The following is a 27,673-nucleotide window of genomic DNA, read 5'->3' on the forward strand; positions in this document are numbered from 1 at the left end:
CACTGTCTCTAGCGTGGTCATGTGTCTAATGTGGAGACTAGAGCTTCTTTCCCTGTCACAATCTCAGAAGCTTTTTTTTTTTTTTTTTTTTTTTTGAGACAGAGTTTTGCTCTTGTTGCCCAGGCTGGAGTGCCGTGGCGCGATCTCGGCTCACTGCAACCTCCACCTCCCGGGTTCAAGCAATTCTCCTGCCTCAGCTTACCAAGTAGCTGGTATTACAGGCGCCCGCCACCACGCCCAGCTCATTTTTTGTATTTTTAGTAGAGATGGGGTTTCATCATGTTGGCCAGGCCGGTCTCGAACTCCTGACCTCAGGTGATCCACCCGCCTCGGCCTCCCAAAGTGCTGGGATTGCAGCGGTGATCCACCGAGCCCAGCTGTCCCAGAAGCTGTTGACTGGAATCCCTGAGGCCCCTACCCGGGCCCACATTGGCTGGGCTTCAGTTTCTTCCCCAGCAACCTCCTGCTGGTGGCCCCAGCCCAACCCCTTCCCCAGTAGGTCAGGGCTGCTCCGGGGGGCTGGTTCCTTCACTGCTCTGGCCCAGGAAACTGACCCCAGGCCAGAGACTTCTTTGGGAACCCCGTTCTGTACCCAGTGAGAAGACAGCCAGGGCCAGGAGGAAGGACTCTGAGTGGGAGGGAAAGTCCTCCACCCATGTTGCTTCCCTGGTTCTAGGTCAAATGGCAAGTTAAATTAGCTGTTAAATCTGGGGTTGGGCCTGGCACAGTAGGGGCTAAGGCGGGAGTATTGCTTGAGACCAGGAATTCGAGACCAGCCTGGGCAACATGACAAAACCAGTCTCTACCAAAAAAAAAAAAAAAGTGGGCCAGGCACAGTGGCTCACGCCTGTAATCCTAGCACTTTGGGAGGCCGAGGTGGGCAGATCATAGATCACTTGAGATCAGAAGTTTGACACCAGCGTGGCCAACATGGTGAAATCCTGTCTCTACTAAAAATATGAAAAATTAGCAGGATGTGGTGGCGGGTGCCTGTAATCCCAGCGACTCTGGAGGCTGAGGCAGGAGAATTGCTTGAGCCCAGGAGGCGAAGGTTGCTGTGAGCCACTGCACTCCAGCCTGGGCGACAGAGTGAGACTCCATCTCAAAAAAAAAAAAAAAAAAAAAGAAAGAAAGAAAGTGGGTTTAGTCTCCCTGCAAAGCAGGAAGGCAGAGGGCAGCCCTGGGTGGGTGCTGTGAGGGAGTCTAGCCTGGCTCAGGCCTTATTTTCCTCACCTATAAAGTGAGGAGAAGGGCCGGGCGCGGTGACTCAAGCCTGTAATCCCAGCACTTTGGGAGGCCGAGACAGGCAGATTACGAGGTCAGGAGATCGAGACCATCCTGGCTAACACGGTGAAACCCCGTCTCTACTAAAAGATACAAAAATATAGCCGGGCGAGGTGGCGGGCGCCTGTAGTCCCAGCTACTCGGGAGGCTGAGGCAGGAGAATGGCGGGAACCCGGGAGGCGGAGCTTGCAGTGAGCTGAGATATGGCCACTGTACTCCAGCCTGGGCGACTGAGCGAGACTCCGTCTCCAAAAAAATAAATAAATAAATAAAATAAAGTGAGGAGAAAAGACCCACCAGCAGAACCTTGCCATCCTCAGAGGAGGGCCGGTGCTAGCCGGATTTACAGATGAGCTGAGGCCACTCAGCTGAAGCCGGATGACTGTGGAGCGGCTGGGCCAGGGTGCAATACCGGGTCTAAGAGCTGAGCCCGAGGACCCTGCACCCCTGGGCTGGAGAGAGCCCCAAGCATCACCCCTCCCAGGCATCACTACTTCATCTGGGGACTGGAAGACTCAGAGGACTGGGCCAGGGCCTTGGGCTGTCAGCTGGGATGCAGCCCTGGGGTTCTAGCTGCCAGTTCCAGGGGTCAGGGCCCTCTGCTAATGCTCTGCTGTTGCCAACTTGAAATTCTTAGGTTTTTCTTTTTTTTTGCAAGAGGACTTGCATTTTCATTTTGCACTGGATCCCAGAAATTATGTAGCCAGTAGTCCCGGGGGCTCTGGGTGACCCGACACACTCTCCCTCCCATCCTTGGCTTTCACAGAGGGGCCTGAGACCTGGCGCTTGGTTCACAGCACTGCTTTTGTGCCCTGCCTCCCCCTGCCCAGTGCCAGACAGACCCAGAAGTTTCTGCAGGAATGGGAGTGGGGGAGGAGAGCCCTGAGCTGGCGAAGCAGGGAGCAGGCTGGCAGCGGAGCCACAGCACAGAGCGAGGGGCTCTGAACAGGTGTCAGGCAGAGGTAAGGGAGGGATGGAGCCTGGTAGGCGGAGGTGGAGGGGGTTTCCGGGCTCAGGGTGGGGCCCCTGGAGTCAAGGCCTGACTTCTTTCTGGCCCCACTTTCTGCTGTTGGGGTCCTGGCAGATTAGTGCCCCTCTCTGGGCCTGTTTTGTCATCTGTAAAAGGTTAAAATAGTCCCCACCTCACAGATTCAGACAGTGGACTGTCCCTGTGGCTTATGATATAGCAGGCACTTGACATGTGGAGCCAGCATTTTTCGTGGGGTTCGTCTGCCTCGGCTGGCCCTGCCCTTCCTTCGTGGTGACAGATGGCAGGAAGCCCCTGCCCCATAGGTTGTCTCCCTACTCCCTGCCTCTTCTTGGGTGTCCAGGGTCCAGGGTCCGCTGGTTCTGATGGGATTTGAATTCCACTCACTCCTGGGAGGCTGCCTTCTGTTCCTCCTCCATCCCCTGGGAAGAGGCTGACCCAGCCCTTGGGCCCAGGACACACAGGCTCCTCTAACGTGGCTCTGCCCTTAGGTGGGGTATTTACTGCTGGGTTGGCCCAGATCCTGTGTCTTTCTAGGGGTGGTGACCTGGCAGGAGTGATGCGTCAGTCACTTCCTCCAGGCAGACGGAGATGATCCTTGACAGGTCTGGTGGCTGGCTCGGGGTCTGCTGAAAGCTGTCTTGACCAGGAAACCGAAGACTCTGCTTTTGCCACAGTGGTTCCTGCAGCTGCCTTGAGGTGAGCCCAGGGCAGGAGCCTCCCCACAGCCCCCGGGATCACGTGGGTCTGCAGCCACACTTTGGGCCTCTGTTGTCCTTCCTGTTCATACCCTGGTTCCTTTGCCCCTCTGCAGACTGGCTAGGGACCTACGCTACTTCCTGCAAACCCAGAGGGGAAGCCAGGTAAGCCTCACAGCCCGGAGGCGTCCTAAGGGGCCTTTTCCTTAGAAGGGCCATGGGGCCAGGCCCAGAGCTCAGCTCACATTTCACACACCTTCACCTTTTAAGGGAAAAATGCAACAAAAAACCTCACACACCCAGGTGAGGACAGGAGCATCTGGCTTTGGAGGACTGGTGGGCCCTAGCGTCTAGGCTCATCTAGGCCCGTCTGCCCTCTCCAGCCTCTGTGGGGGAAGAGGCAGTACTTCCTTGTTCCAGACCCTCTGGCCGGAAGCCCAGGTCCTAGGCTATGGAGCAGGCCCTGTGTGCAGGCCCCCACCTGCCTGCCACTCTCACAGGCCTCGCCTCTCCAGAAGCCCCTCCCCTAGGCAAAAGCCCAGAGGGAGACAGGCCAGCGTCCTCAGGTCTGGCTCGTAGCCTGGCTCTGCCCAGGACCCGCTGCGGAGTCTTGGGCAAGTTCTGTTCTCTCTCTGGCCTTTGATCTTGGTTTCTTTGAATTGGGAGCTGGGGCAGGTGAGGGGGGCTCTTAGGGCTCTTTCCAGAATACCATGGAATGGAAAAATCCTAACAGCTCAAAGAAGTTTGCTAAGGGTCAGGAAGCAGGGGGGTACACGGGCCTCTCCTACCCCTGGGGCAGGAAGGGTCAGAGCAGAGGCCAGCTCTCCCAGACCGTGGGGGAATGGCTGCGGGGGAGGCCCACGAGGACTGGCCACAGCCACCATGCAGGAACGTCCTGGTGTGGCCTGGCCTGGCTCTCACAGGCCCAAGGCTTCCGTGTAGAACACGTCTGCGGTTATTAAACAGGCAGGCCTAGTGGAAACAGCCCTGCCACCTGCGTGTTCTCTGAACCTCAGTTTCTCCCTCTGGAAAGTGGGTTAACCTCAATACCCAACTCATAGGCCACCTTAAGGATTCAATGAGGTGTGTTTGCAAAGTGCCTGGCACAGAGTAAGCCGTTCTGCTTCTCATCCTTGTTATTACTATTATTGAGATGGTTGCTGTTGTTCTTGAGGCTCAAGAAGGGAAGCCAGGCCTGAAGCAAATCCTGCTGGAGCGAGCCTGGGCCCAGAGACATGGCAGGCCGGACGGGCAGCTCCACGTCCAGATGCCATCCAGGAGCAGGGCCGAAGCACCCTCTCACTTCTGGGTGTTTGATTTGGGTCACTGGCCTGGGTTAGTGAGAAGGGCTGGGGACAGGATGTTTCCTTCCCTGGTTCAGCCCCCAACCCCCTGGGTAGCCTTGGGCTAGAGGTGTTCCTCTGAGTCCTCAGAAGTCGAGTTCATCAGGCCTCCTGTCTGATCGCCCTGCCCCCACTCCGTGGTTTTCCATCCTGTCGCTTGTAGTGCGGGGTCAGCGACCTAGGAGGGCCATGGGTAGGGCTTGGTTTGAGGCTCAGGAAGCGGATGGAGGTGGGCACCAGGGACAGGAAGCCTCAAACCCACCCTTGCGGGCCACCCCCTCCCTGCCTGGTGGGCGGTGCCTGTACTGCCTAAAGGCTGTCCCCTGGCGGACTGCTGACTTTTGTTTTAATTGGAAACGAAGTGTTATTAAGGCTTCCCATATAAGTACAACGCAAACAACCTACAAGTTTATAAAGGGAAAAGTGAAGGCAGCTCCCAACCGTCCTGACCCACCTTCACTTCAACAGGGAATCAACTGCAGGTGGAGTCCTAGTGGGCCCTTCCAGACACCTTCTGTGTGCATTTACAAATACTATACGTAGTTGTATAATTTTAAAAAGCAAGCAAAGGCCGGGCATGGTGGCTCACGCCTGTAATCCCAGCACTTTGGGAGGCCGAGGCAGGCGGATAACGAGGTCAGGAGATCAAGACCATCCTGGCTAACACGGTGAAACCCCGTCTCTACTAAAAATACAAAAAATTAGCCGGGCTTGGTAGTACGCGGCTGTAGTCCCAGCTACTCAGGAGGCTGAGGCAGGAGAATGGCATGAACCCGGGAGGCGGAGCTTACAGGAAGCCGAGATAGCGCCACTGCACTTCAGCCTGGGTGACAGAGCAAGACTGTCTCAAAAAAAAAAAAAAAAAAAAAAAAGCAAGCAAAAAAAAACATGCTATATATTGCAGTTTGCTTTTAGAAATTAAATATATATATATATATATATTTTTTGAGACGGAGTCTCGCTCTGTCGCCCAGGCTGGAGTGCAGTGGCCGGATCTCAGCTCACTGCAAGCTCCGCCTCCCGGGTTTACGCCATTCTCCTGCCTCAGCCTCCCAAGTAGCTGGGACTACAGGTGCCCGCCACCTCGCCCGGCTAGTTTTTTGTATTTTTTAGTAGAGACGGGGTTTCACCGTGTTAGTCAGGATGGTCTCGATCTCCTGACCTCGTGATCTGCCCGTCTCAGCCTCCCAAAGTGCTGAGATTACAGGCTAGAGCCACCGCGCCCGGCCAAAAAATACATTTTTAAAAATATAAAAATATTGTGTGGACTGGGTGCGGTGGCTCATGCCTGTAATCCCAACATTTTGGGAGGCCAAGGCGGATGGATCATTTGAGGTCAGGAGTTTGAGACCAGCCTGACCAACATGGTGAAACCCCATCTGTACTAAAAATACAAAATTAGCCGGCCGTGGTGATGTCTACTAAAAATACAAAATTAGCCAACTGTGGTGGCACACACCTGTAGTCCCAGCTACTCAGAAGGCTGAAGCAGGAGAATCACTTGAACTGGGAGGCAGAGGTTTCAGTGAGCCGAGATCACACCATTATACTCCAGCCTGGGCAAAAAGAGTGAAACTCTGTCTCAAAATAATAATAATAATAATAATAATAATAATAATAATAATGTGACCATTATCTTAAAATTTTTGGAAAAATACAGTTAATCCAAAAGAAAAAAAGCAGCCCCAGATCCCATCATTCCAGAAATAACCACTATTAACCCTAATCACTGGCCGGGTGCGGTGGCTCACACCTGTAATCCCAGCACTTTGGAAGGCTGAGGCAGGCGGATCACCTGAGGTCAAGAGTTCGAGACCAGCTTGGCCAATGTGGCGAAACCCCATCTCTACTAAAAATACAAAAAATTAGCTGGGTGTGGTGGCCCGCCCCTGTAGTCCCAGCTACTCGGCAGGCTGAGGCAGGAGAATCGCTTGAACCCAGGAGGTGGAGCTTGCAGTGAGCCGAGATTGAGCCATTGCACTCCAGCCTGGGTGACAGAGAGAGACTTCATCTCAATGAAAAACAAGCAAAAAACCAAAAACACTAATCACTGTGATAAGCAAAAGACATTTCCTTATTTTTTCATCTTTTAAAATATTGTGATACGGTGTCATATTTGAAAGTTATAAGGCATAAAAATATCATGAACCTGTTGACCTCAGTCCCCACTTAAAGACCACTGTTTTAACTTGCATACCTCTTTGATTCTTCCCCCATTGTTCTTGACTTTGCTTTTATTTATTTATTTTTTTACTTTTTTTGAGATGGAATCTCGCTCTGTTGCCCAGGCTGGAGTGCAGTGGCGCGATCTCGGTCAATGCAACCTCTGCCTCCCGCCTGCCAGGTTCAAGCGATTCTCCTGCCTCAGCCTTCCAAGTAGCTGGGATTAAGTAGCATGTTCCAAGTAGGCATGTGTCACCACACCCGGCTAATTTATTTGTATTTTTAATAGAGACAGGGGTTCACCATGTTGGCCAGGCTGGTCTCAAACTCCTGAGTTCAAGTGATCTGCCCGCCTGCGCCTCCCCAACTGCTGAGATTACAGGCGTGAGCTACCATGCCCAGCCTCTATTGTGTAGTTTTTACTCATCTTCCCAGACCTCTTTTTCACTCCTTGTGTCTCTAAGATTCATCCATGTAATTGTAGATCATTCATTTTACCCTGTTATGTATTATTCCACAGTGTGAACCTTCCATTGTGTAAAACAATTCCATTCTCTTGTTGATGGATATTTGGGGTTTTTCCCTGTTTTGTATTATTTCAAGCGATGCTGCTATGAACCTCCTTGGGCACATCTGCAAGAATTTCTCCAGGGCATGTTTACTCAGCTGTGGAATGCAAATGTTTAGGACTTTGTTTCCAAGACAGTTCTTTTTTCTTTCTTTTTTTTTTTTTGAGAGGGAGTTTAGCTCTTGTTGCTCAGGCTGGAGGTTGGAGTGCAATGGCATGATCTCGGCTCACTGCAATCTCTGCCTCCTGGGTTCAAGCGATTCTCCTGCCTCAGCCTCTGGGGTAGCTGGGATTACAAGGGCCCGCCACAATGCCTCGCTAATTTGTGTATTCTTAATAGAGACGGGAGGCTGGGGTGGCGGGGGAAGGGGGTGGTGGTGGTTTCATCATGTGGGCCAGGCTGGTCTCTAACTCGTGACCTCGGGTGATCCACCCGCCTCAGCCTCCCAAAGTGCTGGGATTACAGCCACTGGGCCTGTCTGGCAGTTCTTTAACTTGCTTTCTTCACGTAAATATCCTGTAAATATCCCGGCCATGCTTTCCTGCCAAGGCATACTGACCTGCACCCTTCCTTTTGGTTTTCTTTTGTTTTTTTGGTTTTTTTTGTTTTGAGACAGAGTTTCGCTTTTGTTGCCCAGGCTGAAGTGCAATGGCGCGATCTCAGCCTACCACAACCTCTGCCTTCCAGGTTCAAGCGATTCTCCTGCCTCAGCCTCCGGAGTAGCTGGGATTACAGGCGTGCTCCACCACGCCAGGCTAATTTTGTATCTTTAGTAGAGACGGGGTTTCTCCATGTTGGCCAGGCTGGTCTGAAACTCCTGACCTCAGGTGATGCACCTGCCTCGACTTCCCAAAGTGCTGAGATTACAGGCGTGAGCCACCGCTCCTGGCCCGCATCCTTCATTTTAACAGCCTCCTCGTGCACTTTGGCAGGCTGTGCCTTAACTTAAGCAGTCCCCTAGCAATAGCTACTTAAGTTATTTTTCCCTATCACGTAGAGTAATGTCATGGATGTCCTGGTAATTATAAGAAGGAACATTTTAAGTTTTTCCAGCTATGTGAAGTTGTCCTTCTCCCTATTTTCCAGAGGCAGGGAGAAGGAAAGTTATGCGCTAAGGCCGCGCAGCTGGCGAATGGCAGAGCGGAACTTGAATCTGAGGGTGAACCCTGAGTTTGCCCAGGTGACTACTTGCCCAGGGTGCAAGGCAGGGAGCTGAAGGCCCTTGGTGGGGAGCCCAGGGATAAACTCCACTGAGTCCAAGCACACCGTGCTCCGGAACTCAGTTTCCCCATCCGGGGTCATGGTGGCAATAAGGAGCTAGAAGTGGGCCTGCTCCACACTACAGGGAGCCGAAAGGCTGTTGTATTTTGGTGGTCACCCCGGGCTGCCCAGTGGGATGACCGAGGCGCTCACGCGGGGGCGGCTCCCGGGTTCGCCTCCCTTTTCCCTCCCCAGCCGGCGTCGCCCGTGGGCGGAGCCACCCGCGGCCCCGAGGCTCCGCCCACCTCCCAGGCCCGGGCCGGGCCGTGGCGGCGGCGCTAGGACCCGGCGGGCCGCGGGTGCGGCGGGGCCTGGGCGGCCTGAGGAGCGCGGACCCCGGCGCTCGGCTCCCGGCGCCATGTGAGGGGGTTCGGGGGCCGCGGGGGGCCGGGCGCTCCCCGCCGGAGGTGAGCAGGCGCCAAACGCGAGCTGGTCGTGGGGGCGGGGGCGGGGGCTGGGGCGGAGGGCGCCCGGAGAGGAGATCGATAATCGCCGGGGATAGGGATGGCTGCGGGGCCCCCGGCGGCACCCCAGACCCCTTCCCCCTTGGTAGCTGCGCCCCGAGGTCCCGGTCCTCGCGCCCAGGGGCTGTCGCGGGGTCCGCTGGGCCTCTTGCCACCGACTACCCCGTCAGCGGTCCTGCCTCTCTTTTCTTCCCAGCTGGGGTTAGGGCTCCGGACCCCCGGAGTGCAGGAGTTGGGGAGGGGGTTGGCGCGAGGGGCGCGCTGGGTGAGCCCCCCACCAGGTGGACCCATGGGTTCGGCGTCCCCCATCGTCTCGGAATTAGGAGCCCCCCTCCCCCTTCTCCCTGGAGCCCTCCTCCCTCGCGGGTTCGTGGGGGCGTCCCGATCTGCGGGAGGACTCCCGGGGCTGGAAGAAGGAAAACCCCCAAACAGAGGGCAGGGTGTGGCCCCCACCCTCGGTTCCTGCTCAGCTCGCCTGCACGTCCAGCCTTGGGCTGAGTCTATGCTCCTGGGCCAGCGATCGAGGCTGCCGCCTCCCCAGCCTGAGCAAGCCGCTCCTCAACAGGCCCCCAGACCCCCGCCCCGGTGCCGGTGCCGAGGCACGTCCTGAGCACACACTCCATGGCCTCTGACCCGTTCCAGCCGAGGGGGATCCTCCAGGGAGACGAAGTCAGGCTCAGCCCTGGGCTGCTCCCTGTAAACGAGCCTGTAAACAAGGCTCTCAAGCCGGCTCTGCGCGGCCCCGCAAGGCGCTTTGCCTCTCTGAACCTCAGTCTCCTTATCTGTGAAATGGGCAACAAGGGCTCCTACCATGCATTGCCTTGATTCAGCGCGTGGGTGATGCTTAGAACGTATTCCCACACATATTCCTTGATATTCCGGGAAAGTCGCCGCACTGGGGTCAGGGGAGGAGTGTTTCACTGACACACTGGAGAGGCGGGACTTGAACAGTGATTAACCGCAAGACTAACAGCTGTTGGCATTGTGGGAGCACTTTCTTTTCTTTCTTTATTTTATGTTATTTTATTTATTTTTGTTTTTGTTTTTGAGACAGAGTCTTGCTCTGTCGCCAGGCTGGAGTGCAGTGGCACCATCTCGGTTCACTGCAACCTCCGCCTCCCGGGTTCAAGCGGTTCTCCTGCCTCAGCCTCCGGAGTAGCTGGGGCTACAGGCACCCGCCACCATGCCCGGCTCATTTTTGCATTTTTGGTAGAGATGGGGTTTCACCATGTTGCCCAGGATGGTCTCGATCTCTTCACCTGGTGATCTGCCCACCTTGGCCTCCCAAAGTGCTGGGATTACAGGCGTGAGCCACCATGCCCGGCCAATGTGGGAGCACTTTCAAGCCCCGCGTGTCCCTTGCCACATCTGCTTGAATCCTTCCAACAACCCCCTGAGTTACCGACTCTTATTGTTCCCATTTCACAGATGAGGAAACTGAGGCTCAGAGAGGTCACATGGCTTGCTCGAGGCCCCCCAGCCAGTAAGTGGTGAAACCGGAATTCGCACGGGCACCTGACATGCTGTACTGACCATGGCCTTCTCAGAGCAGGATTGTGACGGGGCGGACCAGGGGAACGCTGGTCCTGGCTGAGGGCACAGCTCGGGCAAAGGTGGGAAAGTAAGGGGCGGGCAGAGGGCATCCGCAGGAAAGGGTGGCCACGCGTAATAAGATAGAGGCGGCTGGACCCCTGGGCGCCTTGAATGCCGAGGTCTCAGGGCTGATGGGGCCACCCCAGGATTCTGGACTCCTGTCTTTTGCTCTAATGGTCTGTGAGGACAAGAATAAGCCTCTCCTCGCTTCTGATGAGGCCCCATTTTCTGCTGTGTACCGCGGGGTCTGGACTAGATGGGAGTCCGGGTCTCCCTGACTGGCTGTGAAGGGCCGGCGCTGGAGAAACCTGAAACCGAACTTGGGATGAGGGGGGCGCCCATGGAGAGGGGGCGGGGTTGGGGAGGGGGCGGGGCCAGGATCTAACCATTCAGGAGGGAGGTGTGTGTGCCAAGCCTCCTCTGGCACGAGGTTCTCTGGCTCTTCCTGGTGGCCGTGTAGGAGTAAACAGCGGCTAGGTCAAAGGGCTAAGAGAGTGACAGAAACTGAGAGGCCCCTGGAGGAGGGGATGGAACTGAGGAGGGTCCCCTAAGCCCCAGTTTCCTCCCTCTGCACTCCTGCCCGCCCTGCCCCCTGGCCTGTCTGCTGGAGGTAGGCTGGACACAGTACATTTTCCCTTTCACAGGTGGCGAAGTGGAAGTCTGGAAAGGAGCTGAGTTTTGGGTGGTGGGAGAGGGAGCGATTGGGGTGTGCGGAGCAGAACTGGGCCGGCCTCCTCACTGCCAGGTCTTCCAGAGGCCCCCCCAGCCACCCCCTGAGACTGTGATCACAGCCATTTGACAGATGAGTCAGCCCTGGCAGAGACTGCCGAACCTGGACTCGAACCGAGCCTCTCAGACTTGAGTCTGTGCCCTTAGCCCCCGAGAGATCCTACTTGTTAATGCATTAGTTCATTCAGTAGTATTCCTGCATATTCGTGGCTGTGGAGGCACAGGGGAAACTGAGTGAGGACCTGGGTGGGCTGTACCCCGCAGGCAGCTGTTAGCCTGGGGGGATGGGAGGACCTAGGGGAGTTCCTGGTCCATGCCAGGCTTGGAGGATGAGTGGGAGTCAGAAGGCCGTAGGAGGGAGGGCGTTCCAGGCCAACCTGAGAGGCAGTCAGAGCAGAGGAGTTGGGGGGCCTACAAGAGGTATTGTTTTATTCTGATGCCACAGGGGCCCAAGGCAGAATTTAGAGCAGGGTGTGAATGGGGATTCTGCTGCCCATGTGGAGGTCAGGTCCTCCAGCAGGGGAGCCAGCTTTGGCCCTGCCAGCTGCCTTGGTGTGGGAAGGCCCCTCTTCAAGGGAGAGAATGGGCAGGGCTCTGCTGCCACCAGGCTGTATGACCTCAGACAGATTCCTGGCCTTTCTGGCCCTCAGTGTCTCCATCTGCAAAATGGATACAGTCCTGAGCCTTAAAGTTCTGGGTGCATAGAAGAACTAGTGGGGGCAGAGAAGGTGTAGCCTTTGGCTTGCTGGACCCCAAGGAGGACACTGAAGCCATGATATCCCTTTCTGGTGGCTTGCAGGTGTGAACCCACATCCCTGCCCCCAGGGCCACCTACAGGGCGCCGACACCTACCCTTCAGCAGACGCCGGAGAGAAATGAGTAGCAACAAAGTAAGTCTCCCTTCATTTCTTAACCCCATTGAGCCTCTCACTTCCCTCCATGGAACGGGTTCCTTTGGACCTGTCCCAGACCCCAGCTACCGTGAGTCTCTTCTTCCCCTCAAGAAGCCACCCATCCCTGGGAGACCCAGGTTTAAGCCCTGCTTTGGCCACTGATCTTCTAAGTGGCTTAGGGCAAGCTCCTGCCTGTTCCTGGACCCAGGGTCAGTTTTGCCCTCCGAGGCCCGACAGTCTGTCTGTGATGGTCAGGACTAGCCCAGGTGACTGTGGAGTGCTGTGCAGGAAAGAAGGGTGGGCAGGTGGAGGTGAGCAGGAAATGGGGTGAGGGTGCACTGATCAAAGGTGATACAGCTCGAGCATGACCCTGAGAATGTCAGGGTTCCCCATTGTTCTTTCATTCATTCATGCTTTCCTAAGCACTTACTACATGACTGGCCCTGCATGCCCCTTCCTTAGGATCCACTGCAGCCTTGGTGGAGCCTGAGGTTTGGAAATGGGATGGGGTGGTTGTATTAATTTGAGTCTAATCAGGAGAAAGAAACTACACAGTGATTAAACAGGAAAGTTGAATGCAAAAAATTATTGGCTATAATAGGACATTGGAGTAACAAGGGATTAGAATTCTGAGGAATACAGCAATAGCAGATATTAATATAAGGAGCACCCCTGCCCCCATAAAGACTGAGATCCGGGCCTTGCTGAAGAAGGCCCAGCTGAGGCCTACTGGATGGCTCCAGTACAGAACTGGCCTGGGGAGGGGAAGCTGCCAGCCTGCAGGTGCTGCAGGTGGTTGAGTGCACTGTAGGAGCTGGACTTTGGAGAAGCTGTGATCACAGCACGAGCCAGAGGCAATGTGCCTGACTTGCTGGCACTGCTGGCCTCTGGGCAGTGGGTAAGATGCCCTTACTGGAGAGGCCGTGTGCACTGAAGGACCCTCCCTAGCAAGCCTACCAGAACCAAGAAGCAAATGCTTTTCCTCCTGCAGTGTCTGTCCAGCACCCTCTACTCACAAAGCTTAATATGCAGCTAACTGACAAGGGAAAACATTAAAAGGGCTCAGATCCATTTCCACAGAGCAGACAAAAAGGATAAACTTGGAGCTAGAGGCAGTACATTGGAGAGTTACTGTTGGGGGAAGACCTAGACCCTCTCACTCAGATGTCCCACCTGTCTCTAGACATCCTCTTAGCAGCAGCTGTAAGGAATCCTGACGTATTCAATCCAGTCCAGCAAACCCTCCCTGAGAACCTTCCATCTTCCAAGCCCTGCCCTGGGATCTGGGATACAGTGGGGAGCAAGGCCAGCCCAGTCCCAGAGCTCACGGTCTAATTGGAGGGATGGGAGTTTGAATGCAGTGTGATCAGTGTTGTGATGGGGAGACTGAGGCGGCTGAAGGAGGCCTTCCTGGAGGAAGTAGTGCCAGAACTGGTCTGCAACAAAAAGCAGGAGTTAACCAGGCACAGTAGGTGGCAAGGAGGTGGGTGCTGAGCCTGCTTGGCAGCTGGGCCCTCACTGGCCTCTCCTCTCTCCAGGAGCAGCGGTCAGCAGTGTTCGTGATCCTCTTTGCCCTCATCACCATCCTCATCCTCTACAGCTCCAACAGTGCCAATGAGGTCTTCCATTATGGCTCCCTGGGGGGCCGTAGCCGCCGACCTGTCAACCTCAAGAAGTGGAGCATCACTGACGGCTATGTCCCCATTCTTGGCAACAAGGTAGCTCAGCCACTTTGGGGAGCTCCCTGGGAGCTCCTTTCCACTGCCCAGCATCACCACTCCCTCCACCTCTTCTTTCCTAAAGGAAAGGTGGACCCTGGGAGTCAAGGCCCTCCCTCTGGTGATTTCAGCTCTCTGCTTGCTGTGTGACCTTGGATAAGGGCACTGTCCACTGTCTGGGCCTCAGTTCTCTCCAAGTCCCCACCCTTATTGCTAATATCCTACCATCTCCTGAATCAGAATCCTTTGGAAAATGTGTTTCTCTTTTCACTGCTCTCTGTCTCTGCTGGGGAGCCCACACAGGCTTGGGAGCAGAACACTGGGACATTTGACAACACAAAAGCATTAATAATACCAGCTGCCCTTTATCAAGTGTCTGTATGTGCCAGGCGCTTTGATCACCAGTAATCTTCCTCAGACAAACCCTGTGAGGGCAGCATTATTATCTCCCTTGGTGAGATGGAGTAGCCAAGGCTCAGAGAGGTGAAGTCATTTGTCTAAGGCTACAGAGTGAGGGAAGGAAGAGGATGGTATTTTCCTACCCCCTGCTAAGTTGCAGCTGCAGAGAGAGGCCAAAGTCATTCCTGGAGACTTCTGTTGGCCTTGGGTAGCAATGAAATTCAGGTTGTATTTCTGGGGTTCACCCTGTAGTACCTCTTTCTTCTTCCTCACTGACCCTCCTATATTTTCTTCAGGGCCTTTGTATACAGAGTGTAGAGCCCAGGCTCTGGACACACCCTCACTAGGAAGGGGCACATTAGCAGGTGTTTGGAGACAGGTTAACACCTAAGTGAGTCTTTCTCTACCCTAAGAACCCTTGAAAGAGGAATAAAAATGGGACAGCTTGAGTGTGGGTGATGTGGAAAGGAGAGACAGAGCCTGGCTTGCAGTGCTTCCAGCATCACAGGGGAAGCCAAAAAAACTAGCGCTCAGAAAAGTGGAAGCGCCAGTCGAGGTACGTGGGATGTGTTGCTGGATCTTGGAGTAAGGGCTCAGGGAAGGCTGCCTTGGGGGAGGTGGCATTTGAGCTTAGCCTTAAAGGGTGAATGGGAATTCCATGGGCAAAAAATAGGCCCCAGAGAGCATGTGGTTCCAACCCATTCATTTCAGCCATGGAGAAACAGCCCCAGAGTGGCTTTCATACCTTCCTTAATAACAAGGTGCTTCTTGTTTCTGGGTGCAAATGTCGTGGGTGCTTTTTGGAAGATGTCTACTTTGGAGAGCTGGGGATCTGTGGTAACATAGACTTGGGTTCAAATCCTGGCACTGCACTTCTCCACTTTGTGACCTTCTGTTCTCCCACTTGTTGACTCTGACCCAATTGAATAGCCTTCTTTTGGTTTTCAACGTACCACCTTTATTTCCACATTGGAGCCTTTGTGCTGGCTGTTTCTCCTGCCTTGAATATGTTTCCCTAGGTGGTCCTTCTTCATTCTTCACATCTCAGCTCAGAGAGGCATTTCTGTTACAGCTGGACAGATTCTTCTTGCCGGCTGCCCAGAAAAAACCAATACACTGAGACTGCAGGTGTTGCGGCAGAGAAAGAGTTTAACAATCGCAGGGCCAGCCAAGTGAGGAGACAAGGGATTATTTCTCAAATCTGCCTCCCCCAGAATTTGGAAGCTAGGGTTTTTTTAAGGATAGTTTGGCAGGCAGGGGAACTAGAGAATGGTTGGGGATGAAATCATAGGGGTGTTGAAACTGTCTTCACCCACTGAGTCAGTTCCTGGGTGGGGGCCATGGGTCACTGGTCTGGTTGGCATCCATTGGTCTACCAGATTGAAAGTTCTGAAAAATATCTCAGGCCGGGCTCAGTGGCTCATGCCTGTAATCCCAGCACTTTGGGAGGCTAAAGGCAGTCAGATCACCTGAGGTCAGGAGTTCGAGACCAGCCTGACCAACATGGAGAAACCCGTCTCTACTAAAAATACAACATTAGCCGGGTGTGGTGGTGCATGCCTGTAATCCCAGCTACTCGGGAGGCTAAGACAGGAGAATTGCTTGAACCCAGGAGGCAGAGGTTGCAGTGAGCCGAGATTGTGCCATTGCACTCCAGCCTGGGCAACAAGAGTGAAACTCCGTCTCAAAAAAAAAAAAAAAAAAATCTCAAACACTCAGGTTTTACAATAACAATGTTATCTATGTTAAAAACAACAATGATGTTATCTATATTTTAAAAAGCAAATTAAGAAACAATGACTGGTTATAATTCAACTATAGCTACATCTTAGCAGAAAAGCAAGCTAAGAGATAATGACTGGTTATAGTTTATGCCTACAGCTTGACAGAAAGATATGTGGGGGGTGAGATAATCAATTATTACTGACCACCTTCTATCGAACTGACTATATGCAGGCAATCATGCATATAGGACAAAGGAAAAGGAAAATAAGTAAAACAAATGATTTTTACTATACCTGTATCCTAGCAGAGTCCAGGCCTCTATCTCAGTTGTTACCTTGTGGCCTTTTATTAACTTTACAAAGGCATTTTTAGTTCCCAAACAAGGTGGAGTTCAGTTTTGAGAAGGGGCTGTTATCATCTTTGCTTTAGAGTTAAACTATAAAATAAATTCCTCTCACAGTTAGTTTAGTCTATGGATAGGAATGAGCAAGGGGGGTTAGATTGTGAGGTCAGAAACAGGATGGAGTCAGTTATGTTAGATTCCTCTCCCAAATTAGATTCTTTTTTTTTTTTGAGACCGAATTTCACTCTTGTTGCCCGGGCTGGAGTGCAGTGGTGTGATCTCGACTCACCGCAACGTCTGCCTCCCAGGTTCAAGCGATTCTCCTGCCTCAGCCTCCCTAGTAGCTGGGATTACAGGCGTGTGCTACCACGCCCTGCTAATTTTGTATTTTTAGTAGAGATAGGGTTTCTCCATGTTGGTCAGGCTGGTCTTGAACTCCTGAGCTCAGGTGATCTGCCCGCCTCGGCCTCCCAAAGTGCTGGGATTACAGGCATGAGCCACCGCACCTGGACTTCCAGGCCACCTTTCTAAAGTAGCCCCGGCTGCAGTCGCTCTTTGGTCACTTGCCCCTGTTTCCCCTCCTTTCCCTTCCCCTCCCTCCCCTTTCCCTCTCCCTCTCCCACTCCCCTGTACCTCCCCTCTCCCCCTCCCCTTCTCCCTCTCCTCTCCTCTCCTTTCCTTTCCTTTTCCCCTCTTTCATTTCCTTTCTTTTTTTTTTTCTTTCTTCTTTCCTTTCCTTGTTTCTTTTCTTCCTTTGCTTTCTTTCTTTCAACAAGAGTCTTGCTCTGTCACCCAGGCTTAAATGCAGTGGTGCAATCTAGGCTCACTGCAACCTCTACCTCCAGGTTCAAGCAATTCTGGTGCCTCAACCTCCTGAGTAGCTGTGATTACAGGCACGCGCCACTACGCCTGGCTAATTTTTGTATTTTTTGGTAGAGATGAGGTTTCACCATATTGGCCAGGCTGGTCTCAAACTCCTGACCTCAAGTCAGGCTGATCTGCCTGCCTTGGCCTCCCAAAGTGCTGGGATTACAGGCGTGAGCCACCGTGCCTAGCCATTTGCCACTGTTTTCTTTTTTTTTTCCTGGTATGTATTATGTACATTCTTATCTGTCTCTCCACCTGTTTCTTGAAGGCAGAAGCCTGATCTGTTTTGCTCCTTGCTCTGCCCCAGGACTTGGCCATTAACCAGCTTGCTATCAATGTGTGTTGAATGTTGAATGAATGGGCCTCTGTTTCCCTTTCTTTAAAATGGGCATAACAATTCCTGGGTCCTGGAGGCCTGGATGTATGGAGCACAGGGCCCAGCACAGAGTGGCCGTGATAATGTTGACTTTCCTTGTCCCCCAGACGCTGCCCTCTCGGTGCCACCAGTGTGTGATTGTCAGCAGCTCCAGCCACCTGCTGGGCACCAAGCTGGGCCCTGAGATCGAGCGGGCTGAGTGTACAATCCGCATGAACGATGCGCCCACCACTGGCTACTCAGCTGATGTGGGCAACAAGACCACCTACCGCGTCGTGGCCCATTCCAGTGTGTTCCGCGTGCTGAGGAGGCCCCAGGAGTTTGTCAACCGGACCCCTGAAACCGTGTTCATCTTCTGGGGGCCCCCGAGCAAAATGCAGAAGCCCCAGGGCAGCCTCGTGCGTGTGATCCAGCGGGCGGGCCTGGTGTTCCCCAACATGGAAGCATATGCCGTCTCTCCCGGCCGCATGCAGCAATTTGACGACCTCTTCCGGGGTGAGACGGGCAAGGACAGGTACCAGCCTCCCGCCTGCCCCCTCTGTCCAGCCCTGTGCTCCTTCTCAGCATGCCCCATCCAGAGGGCCTATTGCTCCCAGCATGCACTGCTCTGAGGGGTAGTCCAGTCCTGCTGTCCTCTGGCTGGGTCTCCTAGGAGAGTTCTCTTCATGTCCAGCCGTTCACATGGGTCCTTTCCAACATGCTCTGCATGGCCTGGTTTGTCCAAGAGGGCTTCCTCGTGGCATACCTTACTCTGAGGGCACAAGGGCTCCCACCCAGCATGCTCTGCTCTGAGGTTGCACAGTCACTCCTAGCATCTTTCTAAGAGAAGCTCCCCATAGTGTACCCAATGTAAAGTCTTGACTGTTCCCGGCATGTCTTGCCTTAAGCACACAGTTGCTCCCGGCATGCTGTGTTCCAGGTATGTATCACTCCCAGCATGCCCTGCTGTGACTAATCTCCCTAGGAAAGCTAGGCCAGTGCTGCCCAATAGAAATCTATGTGAGTCACATATGTAATTTATTTTCATAGTAATCACAGTTAAAAATTAGTGAATAGCTGTGTACAGTGGCTTGTACCTGTAGTCCTAGCTAATCAGGAGGCTGAGGCAGGAGGATCACTTGAGCCCAGGAGGTCAAGGCTGCAGTGAGCCACGATGGTGCCACTGTACTCCAGCCTGGGTGACAGAATGAGACTACATCTTACATCTCTTTAAGAAAAAGTAGTAAAAGCAACTTTCATATATTCTTTTAACCCAATATGTTCAACATATAGCTCCTGTACATATTTTGTTAGATGTATACCTAGATATTAAAACAATTTTGGAGCTATTATAAATGGTATTAATATTTTTTTGTTCCCAAATATTAATTGTTTTTTGTTTTTGTTTTTTTTTGTTGTTGTTGTTGAGACAGAGTCTCGCTTTGTCGCCCAGACTGGAGTGCAGTGGCCGGATCTCAGCTCACTGCAAGCTCCGCCTCCCAGGTTCACGCCATTCTCCTGCCTCAGCCTCCCGAGTAGCTGGGACTACAGACGCCTGCCACCTCGCCCGGCTAGGTTTTTGTATTTTTTAGTAGAGACGGGGTTTCACCGTGTTAGCCAGGATGGTCTCGATCTCCTGACCTTCTGATCCACCCGTCTCGGCCTCCTAAAGTGCTGGGATTACAGGCTTGAGCCACCACGCCCGGCCCCAAATATTAATTGTTAATATATAGAAATGGCATATAGAAATTGATTTTTGTGCAGCCAGACGCGGTGGCTCACGCCTGTAATTCCAACACTTTGGGAGGCCGAGGCGGGCAGATCACGAGGTCAGGAGATCGAGACCATCCTGGCTAACACGGTGAAACCCTGTCTCTACTAAAAATACAAAAAATTAGCCAGGCGAGGTGGCGGGCGCCTGTAGTCCCAGCTACTCAGGAGGCTGAGGCAGGAGAATGGCATGAGCCGAGATCGCACCACTGCACTCCAGCCTGGGCGACAGAGCGAGACTCCATCTCAGAAAAAAAAAAAAAAAAGATATTGATTTTTGTGGCTGGGCGTGGTGGCACGTGCCTGTAATCCTAGCTACTCGGAAGGCTGAGGCAAGAGAATTGCTTGAATCCGGGAGTGGAGGTTTCAGTGAGCTGAGATCGCGCCATTGCACTCCAGCCTGGGCAACAAGGCGAGACTCTGTCGCAAAAAAGAAAAAAAAAGAGAAATTGATTGGCTCACTGCACCTCCACCTCCCGGGTTCAAGCGATTCCGTAGGTTTTTTGTAGCTACTTTGATCGGGGTAGCTATAGGTTTTTTGTAGCTACCCTTTATCAGGCTGACGAAATTCCCTTCTCTTACTTGTTTCCTGAGAATTTTTATTATTACAAGATATTGAATTTTATGAAATGTTTTTCTGCAGCAATTTATATGATCATGTGTTTTTTTTTAAGACTATTAATATGGTGGATTATATTGACTGTTTTGTTTTTATTTTTGTTTTTGTTTTATTTGAGACAGGGTATCCCTCTGAGGCCCAGGCTGGAATGCAGTGGCATGATCATGGCTCACTGCAGCCTCCACCTATCAGGCTCAAGTGATCCTCCCACATCAGCCTCCCTAGTAGCTGGGAGTACAGGCATGCAACACTATGCCTGTAATTTTTGTATTTTTAGTAGAGACGGAGTTTTGCTGTGTTGCTCAGGCTAAGATTTTTGAATATTGAATCAGCTCTGCACTTCTGGAGTAAATATCACTTCTTTGGGATGTATGTATTTATTTTTTATTTTATTTATTTTTTGAGATGAAGTGTTATTCTGTGGCCCAGGCTGGAGTGCAGTGGCGTGATCTCGGCTCACTGTAACCTCCGCCTCCTGGGTTCAAGCGATTCTCCTGCCTCAGCCTCCCAAGTAGCTGGGACTGCAGGTGCGCGCCCACCACGCCTGGCTAATTTTTGTATTTTTTTAGTAGAGACGAGATTTCACTATGTTGGCCAGGCTGGTCTCGAACTCCTGACCTCAGGTGATCCACCTGCCTCAGCTTCCCAAAGTGTTGGGATTACAGGCGTGAGCCACTACACCTGGCCAAGGGATGTATTTATATATATACAAAACATTAGCAAATCATATCCATCAGAGATTTTTGTGTTCATGTTCATGAGAGGTATTGGTCTGTAGGTTTTTTTGGTGCTGTTTTTGCTTGATTTTGGTATCAGGGTCATGCTGGCCTCAGAAAATGAATTGGGAAATGTTCCTTCTTCTATTTTCTGGAAGACACTATGTAGAATTGTGCTTCTCTTTAAGTGTTTGGTAGAATTTGCCGGCGACAGTATCTTGGCCTGGAGAGTTCTTTTTCAGAAGATTTTAAACTGTGAATTCAATTTCTTTATTATAGGATATTCAGGTTATCTATTTCATCTTGAGTAAATTATGGTCATTTATGGGTTTTAGGGAATTGGCTCATTCTATCTAAGTTGTCAAATGTCTGTATGTGGTTGTGGAATTTTCTTATTATCCTTTTAATGTCTATAGGGTCTATGGTGGTGATTTTCTCTCTTTTATTCCTGATATTGGTGATTTATGTCCTCTCTCTTTTTCTTTGTCAGTTTTGCCAGAGGATTTTGTTTTTGTTTTTGAGATAAAGTCTCACTCTCTCAGCCAGGCTGGAGTGCAGTGGTATGATCACAGATCACTGCAGCCTCAACCTTGTAGGCTCAAACAATCCTCCCACCTCAGCCTCCCAGGTAGCTGAGACCACAGGCACGTGCCACTACACCTGGCTAATTTTACATATATATAAATTTTTTTTTTTTTTTTTTTTTTTGAGACAGAGTCTCACTCTGTTGCCTAGGCTTGAGTGCAATGGCACAATCTCTGTTCACTGCAACCTTTGCCTTCCAGGTTCAAGCAATTCTCCTGCCTCAGCCTCCTGTGTAGCTGGGATTACAGGCACGTGCCACCATGCCCTGCTAATTTTGTATTTTTGATAGAGACAGGATTTCACCATGTTGGTCAGGCTGGTCTTGAACTCCTGGCCTTGTGATCCACCCGCCTCGGCCTCCCAAAGTGCTGGGATTACAGGCGTGAGCCACTGCGCCCAGCCTTTTTTTTTTTTTTTTTTAGATGGAGTCTCACTCTGTTGCCCAGGCTAGAGTGTAGTGGTGCAGTCTCGGCTCACTGCAACCTCCACCTCCTGGATTCAGGCAATTCTCCTGCCTCAGTCTCCCATGTAGCTGTGACTACAAGCACGTGCCACCATGCCTGGCTAATTTTTGTATTTTTAGTAGAGACAGGGTTTCGCCATGTTGGCCAGGCTGATCTCGAATTACTGACCTCAGGTGATCCACCCACCTCAGCCTCCCAAAGTGCTAGGAGTACAGGCATGAGCCACTGCACCTGGCTGAGTTTTAATTTTCTGTAGAGATGAGGTCTCACTATGTTCCTCAGGCTGGTCTTGAAGTCCTGGGATCACAAGTATGAGCCACCACGCCTGGCCTCCCTTCTTTTTTCCATACTACCTAAGAAATGCAGTGTGTATTTATACAGACAGCCCATCTCAATCACACATGGCTGGTGGCCACTGTAGTGTGAGCACAGCTCTTGGTTCTGGGCTACTCCTTCTGGCCTAGCTCTGAACTGCACTCACTCCAGCATGAACGTATCTGATTAGTCTCCCCTTAGGAGTCTGCTTCTAGCATGGGCACAGCTGTTTTCAGCATGCTCTATCATCATAGTCACTCAGCCTGCCCAACTGTGACCTGGCTCCCCAGGAGACAGTTCATTTTCAGCATGCCCTGTTGCTGTTCTTCCCCTCAAAGGAGCTCCCTCCACACCCCTCACCTCTGCCTGGACAGCCCTCTGCCACATGCCATGCTCCCACATGAGGCTGGACTTGGGGTAACCAAGGTAGGGGTGGGGCCCCAATGGGTGGATGGGAGGAGTTCCAGGGAACTCCACGTGGGTGACCCTGGATCACCTGCTCCCATCTCTGCCTGCATGCACCCTCATCGTGACCCCTATTGATCCCCAGGGAGAAGTCTCATTCATGGTTGAGCACAGGCTGGTTTACCATGGTGATTGCGGTGGAGTTGTGTGACCACGTGCACGTATATGGCATGGTCCCCCCGAACTACTGCAGGTGAGCCCTCCTTGCCAGCGCCCTCCCAGGACAACACTCAGGCACTGGCCGCAGGATGGAGCTGGGAGGGCTGGAAACCTTGGCTGAAGGTGCCTTTGAGGGCCTCTGCTTCATTGTTTTCAAACTGTTCTGCAGAGATCTAGACTTCTTCTGCTTCCTCAGGGGCCTCCACTCCAAGTTCAGCCACAGTTTATTTATTAATAATAACTATTAGTAGTAGCATTATATATGAAAAGCCCACTAGGGGACAGCTATACTTTACTGAGTACTGACCAGGTACCAAGCATGGCTACATGTAGTCTCTCACTCCTCACAGCAACCTTATGGGATAAGAGCTGTTGTTCTTCCCATTTATTTATTTATTTTATTTTTTATTTTTTATTTTTTTTTTTGAGACGGAGTCTTGCTGTGTCTCCCAGGCTGGAGTGCAGTGGCGTGATCTCGGCTCACTGCAAGCTCCGCCTCCCGGGTTCACGCCATTCTCCCGCCTCAGCCTCCCAAGTAGCTGAGACTACAGGCGCCCGCCACCATGCCCGGCTAGTTTTTTGTATTTTTAGTAGAGACGGGGTTTCACCATGTTAGCCAGGATAGTCTCGATCTCCTGACCTCGTGATCCACCCGCCTCGGCCTCCCAAAGTGCTGGGATTACAGGCTTGAGCCACCGCGCCCGGCCCGTTCTTCCCATTTATTAAATGAGAAAAACTGAGGAGTACGTTTTATGAGTAGCCAGAGGTCCTCCAAACAGCAGGAAGAGGGACCAGGCTCCAGTGCCCACAGCCCTCACCACTGCTCTACACTGCCGCCCTCTTGGGGAAAGGAAAAAGTGCCACTGCATTTAAAAAAAAAAAAAAGAAAAAAAGTTTGGTGGTTACAAACCTAGTCCACCCTGCACCCATTTTACGGATGGGGAAACCGAGGCCCCAGAAGGTGTGGTGTGGGGATTTCTCTTATTGAGGTCCTATGGCAGGCGAGGGGCTGAAAGGGCAAGGACCCTGCCAGCGCCCAGCCTGCCCTGATGACTCCCGTCTTCTCTGTCCCAGCCAGCGGCCCCGCCTCCAGCGCATGCCCTACCACTACTACGAGCCCAAGGGGCCGGACGAATGTGTCACCTACATCCAGAATGAGCACAGCCGCAAGGGCAACCACCACCGCTTTATCACCGAGAAAAGGGTCTTCTCGTCTTGGGCCCAGCTGTATGGCATCACCTTCTCCCACCCCTCCTGGACCTAAGCCACCCAGCCTGTGGGACCTCAGGAGGGTCAGAGGAGAAGCAGCCTCCGCCCAGCCGCTGGGATAGGGACCACCTTCTGGTCAATCAAAGCTCGCCCGAGTGTCTCCCAGCCAATCAGGGCCTTGAGGAGGATGTATCCTCCAGCCAATCAGGACCTGGGGCATCTGTTGGCCAATCAGGGATTTGGAAGTCTATGTGATTAATCAGGGGTGTCTTTCTTGTGCAGTCAGGGTCTGCGCACAGTCAATCAGGGTAGAGGGGTATTTCTGAGTCGATCTGAGGCTAAGGACATATCCTTCCCCATGAGGCCTTGGTTCAGAGCCCCGGGAATGGACCCCCCAGTCACTCCCCACTCTGCTGGGATAATGAGGTCCTGTCCCAAGGAGCTGGGAACTTGGTGTTGTCCCCTCAATTTCTAGCACCAGAAAGAGAGATTGTGTGGGGGTAGAAGCTGTCTGGAGGCCTGGCCAGAGAATTTTTGGGGTTGTGGAGGTTGTGGGGGCGGTGGGGAGGTCCCAGAGGTGGGAGGCTGGCATCCAGGTCTTGGCTCTGCCCTGAGCAACCTTGGACAAACCCTTCCCCCTCTGTGGGCACCCTTCTGCCCACGCCAGTTTCCAGTGCGGAGTCTGAGACCCTTGCCACCTCCCCTACAAGTGCCCTCGGGTCTGCCCTCCCCGTCTGGACCCCCCCCCAGCCACTATCCCTTGCTGGGAGGCTCAGCTCTTTGGGGGGTCTGGGGTGACCTCCCCACCTCCTGGAAAACTTTAGGGTATTTTTGCGCAAACTCCTCTAGGACTGGGGGACTCTGAAGGGAATGGGACAAAGCTTAAGCTGTTTTCTTAGCCCCTCAGCCAGCTGCCATTAGCTTGGCTCTTTGAGGGCCAGGACTGCTTTTCTGCCCTCTAGCAGGGAGGTTTTCCGACTGTTGGAGGTGCCTTTGGGGCTGCTCCTTTGTCTGGAGCCACTGGGGGCTTCTGAGGGTCTCCCCCGACCCCCTGTCATCCTGGGATGACTGCCGGGAGCTGTGTCTCCTGGTTCTGTCCCCTGGCTCTGTTATCAGGCACTTTATTAAAGCTGGGCCTCAGTGGGTTGTGTTTGTTTCTTGTTCTTCTGGAGCCTGGAAGGGAAGGGCTTCAGGAGGAGGCTGTGAGGCCGGGGGACCAGATGGAGGAGGCCAGCGGCTAGCCATTGCACACTGGGGTGATGGGTGGGGGCGGCGACTGCCTCAGACTTGGTTTTGTAATGATTTGTACAGGAATAAACACACCTACACTCCGGCTTCGTGTCCTGTGTCTCCTGGGTCGAGCACAGCCTTCTGGCCCAGCACTGCATGCGGCCTCAGGACTGCGTCTTCCGGTTGGGGGATTCCAGTAAAGCGATCCTCAGCTTTTGCAGAGCCAGTGGCCAGTGAGGTGTGTATTTTGCATCTTGAGTGGAGGCCTGGGGACTCTGGGGATGGTGGGGGCGTGTGGAGCCAGGCCCATCTGGCTTTTCCTGTCCCCACCTCACCCTGCCTGTGTGACCTTGGGCAAGTCATTTCGCCTCTGAGAGCCCCAATTCCTTCAAGGGCAAAAGGAGACCAGACACCGCCCTCAAGGAGCTCAGGTTCCAGGGAGGGAGGAGCCCCATGGTGCACTAGGAAGAATTCGCACAGAAGCTGGGAGAAGAGTTTGAGCAGTGAGTGCAGAAGGGGTGGGGGAAAGACAGCCCAGGCCACAGAGCCAGAGGTCTCTCAGCTCCTTAAGGGTCTGGGGACCTGATGACTGGGAGCTGCGATTTCCTGCCAAACCCAGCAGGAGGGGGCCTGGCGGGCTGTAACGCTGGCAGGGGTGTGGTGAGTGGTAGTCTCCGAGTTGCCACCAGCCTCTCTGCAAAAGGGCTGTGTACTCCAGGTTGGCAGGAGGCAGGGGTCTGTGACTCCAGAGATTACAAACTATTTGGGCAGATAAGATGCCCTCAGGGGCGAGGCCTAACAAAGAGTGACTGTGTAAGACACGGGCAGGCAGCCTACTGGGATCTCCCAGGGCCCCTGAGCTGCTGGGGACAGGAAAGAGAACCCTTCTGGGCACTGGGCCAGCCAGGATGGTGGCGATTGGGGCTGGAAGGCATGAATGGCACCTTGCATCTGCCTCTCAATTCACGTAGCCAATAGGCAGCCGTATGCTGCGCACTGTATTAGGGACAGTTGATGAGGGCAGGAGTGTCTGGTGGGAGGAGTGGCCCACAGAGAAGCTTCATGGTGGGATCCCCAGCTTCACCCAGTAGGCAGTGAGGCTACAGCAGGAGGGAGCAGTGAGAGATGAGACTGCCTGGGGCCAGATGGCACAAGGCAAGGCCGTAAATGTCAGTCTGAGGGGGCAAGAGCCTTGATCTTTCTTGTCTTGCTTAGAGAAGTCAAATGGGACCACAGCAGAATGGGCAGGAGGCTGACAGGTAGCATAGCCCAGGGCCCAGGGGCTGACCAGACACAGTAACAGTGGCAGTGGGGCTGGGGGTGCTAGAGAGACTGGGACTCCATGTAAAGTCTACATGGGGAACAGAAAGCCGTGCATGGACATGGGGATATGGGAATATGGCACCCATCCAACCCCATGCAAAGGCTTCTGGGAACCTGGGTCCAAGAAGTGGTTTTATTTTGAGACAGAGACTCGCTCTGTCTCCCAGGCTGCAGTGCAATGGCGCAATCTAGGCTCACTGCAACCTCCACCTCCCAGGTTCAAGCGATTCTGCTGCCTCAGCCTCCTGAGTAGCTGGGATTACAGGCACCTGCCACCACGTCCAGCTAATTTTTGTATTTTTAGTAGAGACAGGGTTTCACCATGTTGGTCAGGCTGGTCTTGAACTCCTGATCTCATGATCCACCCACCTCGGCCTCACAAAGTGCTGAGAGTTCAGGTGTGAGCCACCACATCCGGCCTTCCTCTTTTTTTTTTTTTTTTTTTTTTTTTTTGAGATGGAGTCTCACTCTGTCACCGAGGCTGGAGTGCAGTGGTGTAATCTCGGCTTGTTGCAACCCCTGCCTCCCGGGTTCAAGTGATTCTCGTGCCTCAGCCTCCCAAGTAGCTGGGACTACAAGAGCTTGCCACCATGCCTGGCTAATTTTTGTATTTTTAGTAGAGACGGGGTTTCAGCATGTTGCCCAGGTTGGTCTTGAACTCCTGGCCTCAAATGATCTGCCTGCCTCGGCCTCCCAAAGTGCTGGGATTACAGGCATGAGCCACCGCACCCAGCCCTGGCAGAGGTTTCGAGGTAGAATTCCTCCCAGAATGCTGTGGCTCTTCTCTCTGTCCCCGGGGGAGGAAGAGGTCAGTAGGAGGGGTGTCAAGAGGGGGTTGGTTCCCCAGGGGGATGTTCAGTGGAGCATCAAGAGGTGGGACTCTGGTGGGCCTAGTCCCCAACTCCTCAATCTCTCACCCCCTCAGTGGGACCCAGTGGAGACTGGCCCACTCATTGCTAAAGTGAGCTTCCTGAAGCCTCCCTCATCACAGCCCTCTTTGCCCTGAAACCGTCACTGGCTCCCTGTTCACTGGCCAGCTCCAAACTTACAGCCTTGTCTGGCATTTGAGGCCTTCCTGCACCTCCATCTGCACCTGCACCCCTCTCCTGGGTACCTCAGTGAGGCTAGTGCTTCCTCACCTCTGTGCAGAAGGCCCTACCGCCACCCCTCCTTGGGAGGGGGCGCCTCCCACCAGCTGCAAACCTATGAATGGCAGCCGCTCCTCTCTGGGCTTCCCGTCCAGCTGTTTCCTGCATCCATTTGTTTCCTGCGGATGCCCCACCAGCCAGGCCCCCTGGGACAATCCCCAATCCCACTACGTGCTGACTGGTGGGTCCACATGTGAACTTCAGAGTGAGGAGGCCCTGGTACATCCCCTGCAACCCCCATGCCAGCTTGTTTTCAAGTCCTGGAATTTTTTTCCCTTC

General features: G+C 53.2%; 1 protein-coding gene across 22 annotated transcripts; it reads left to right on the forward strand.

The window, feature by feature from the left end:
• Positions 1-2,168: 2,168 nt before the first annotated feature.
• Positions 2,169-25,026, forward strand: ST6GALNAC6 (ST6 N-acetylgalactosaminide alpha-2,6-sialyltransferase 6). Of its 22 annotated transcripts, none has more exons than XM_005582142.4 (8): positions 2,169-2,246; positions 2,878-2,971; positions 10,198-10,252; positions 11,891-11,981; positions 13,523-13,702; positions 17,520-17,926; positions 22,411-22,518; positions 23,559-25,026. In XM_005582142.4, the coding sequence occupies exons 3-8, from the start codon at positions 10,227-10,229 to the stop codon at positions 23,746-23,748; spliced, it is 1,002 nt and encodes a 333-aa protein (XP_005582199.1). In that variant the 5' UTR covers positions 2,169-2,246; positions 2,878-2,971; positions 10,198-10,226; the 3' UTR covers positions 23,749-25,026. The 22 variants fall into 22 exon arrangements, 15 of the variants coding, with proteins under 15 accessions (XP_005582199.1, XP_015292000.1, XP_073872545.1 ...); XM_074016443.1 differs by lacking the exons at positions 2,169-2,246; positions 2,878-2,971 and adding exons at positions 8,612-8,712; positions 22,199-22,286 and having other exon boundaries at positions 10,198-10,382; XM_045372696.3 differs by lacking the exons at positions 2,169-2,246; positions 2,878-2,971 and adding exons at positions 8,612-8,712; positions 22,199-22,286.
• The last annotated feature ends 2,647 nt before the right edge of the window (positions 25,027-27,673 follow it).

The sequence above is a fragment of the Macaca fascicularis genome, chromosome 15 (genome assembly GCF_037993035.2).
Source record: "Macaca fascicularis isolate 582-1 chromosome 15, T2T-MFA8v1.1".
NCBI lineage: Eukaryota > Metazoa > Chordata > Mammalia > Primates > Cercopithecidae > Macaca > Macaca fascicularis.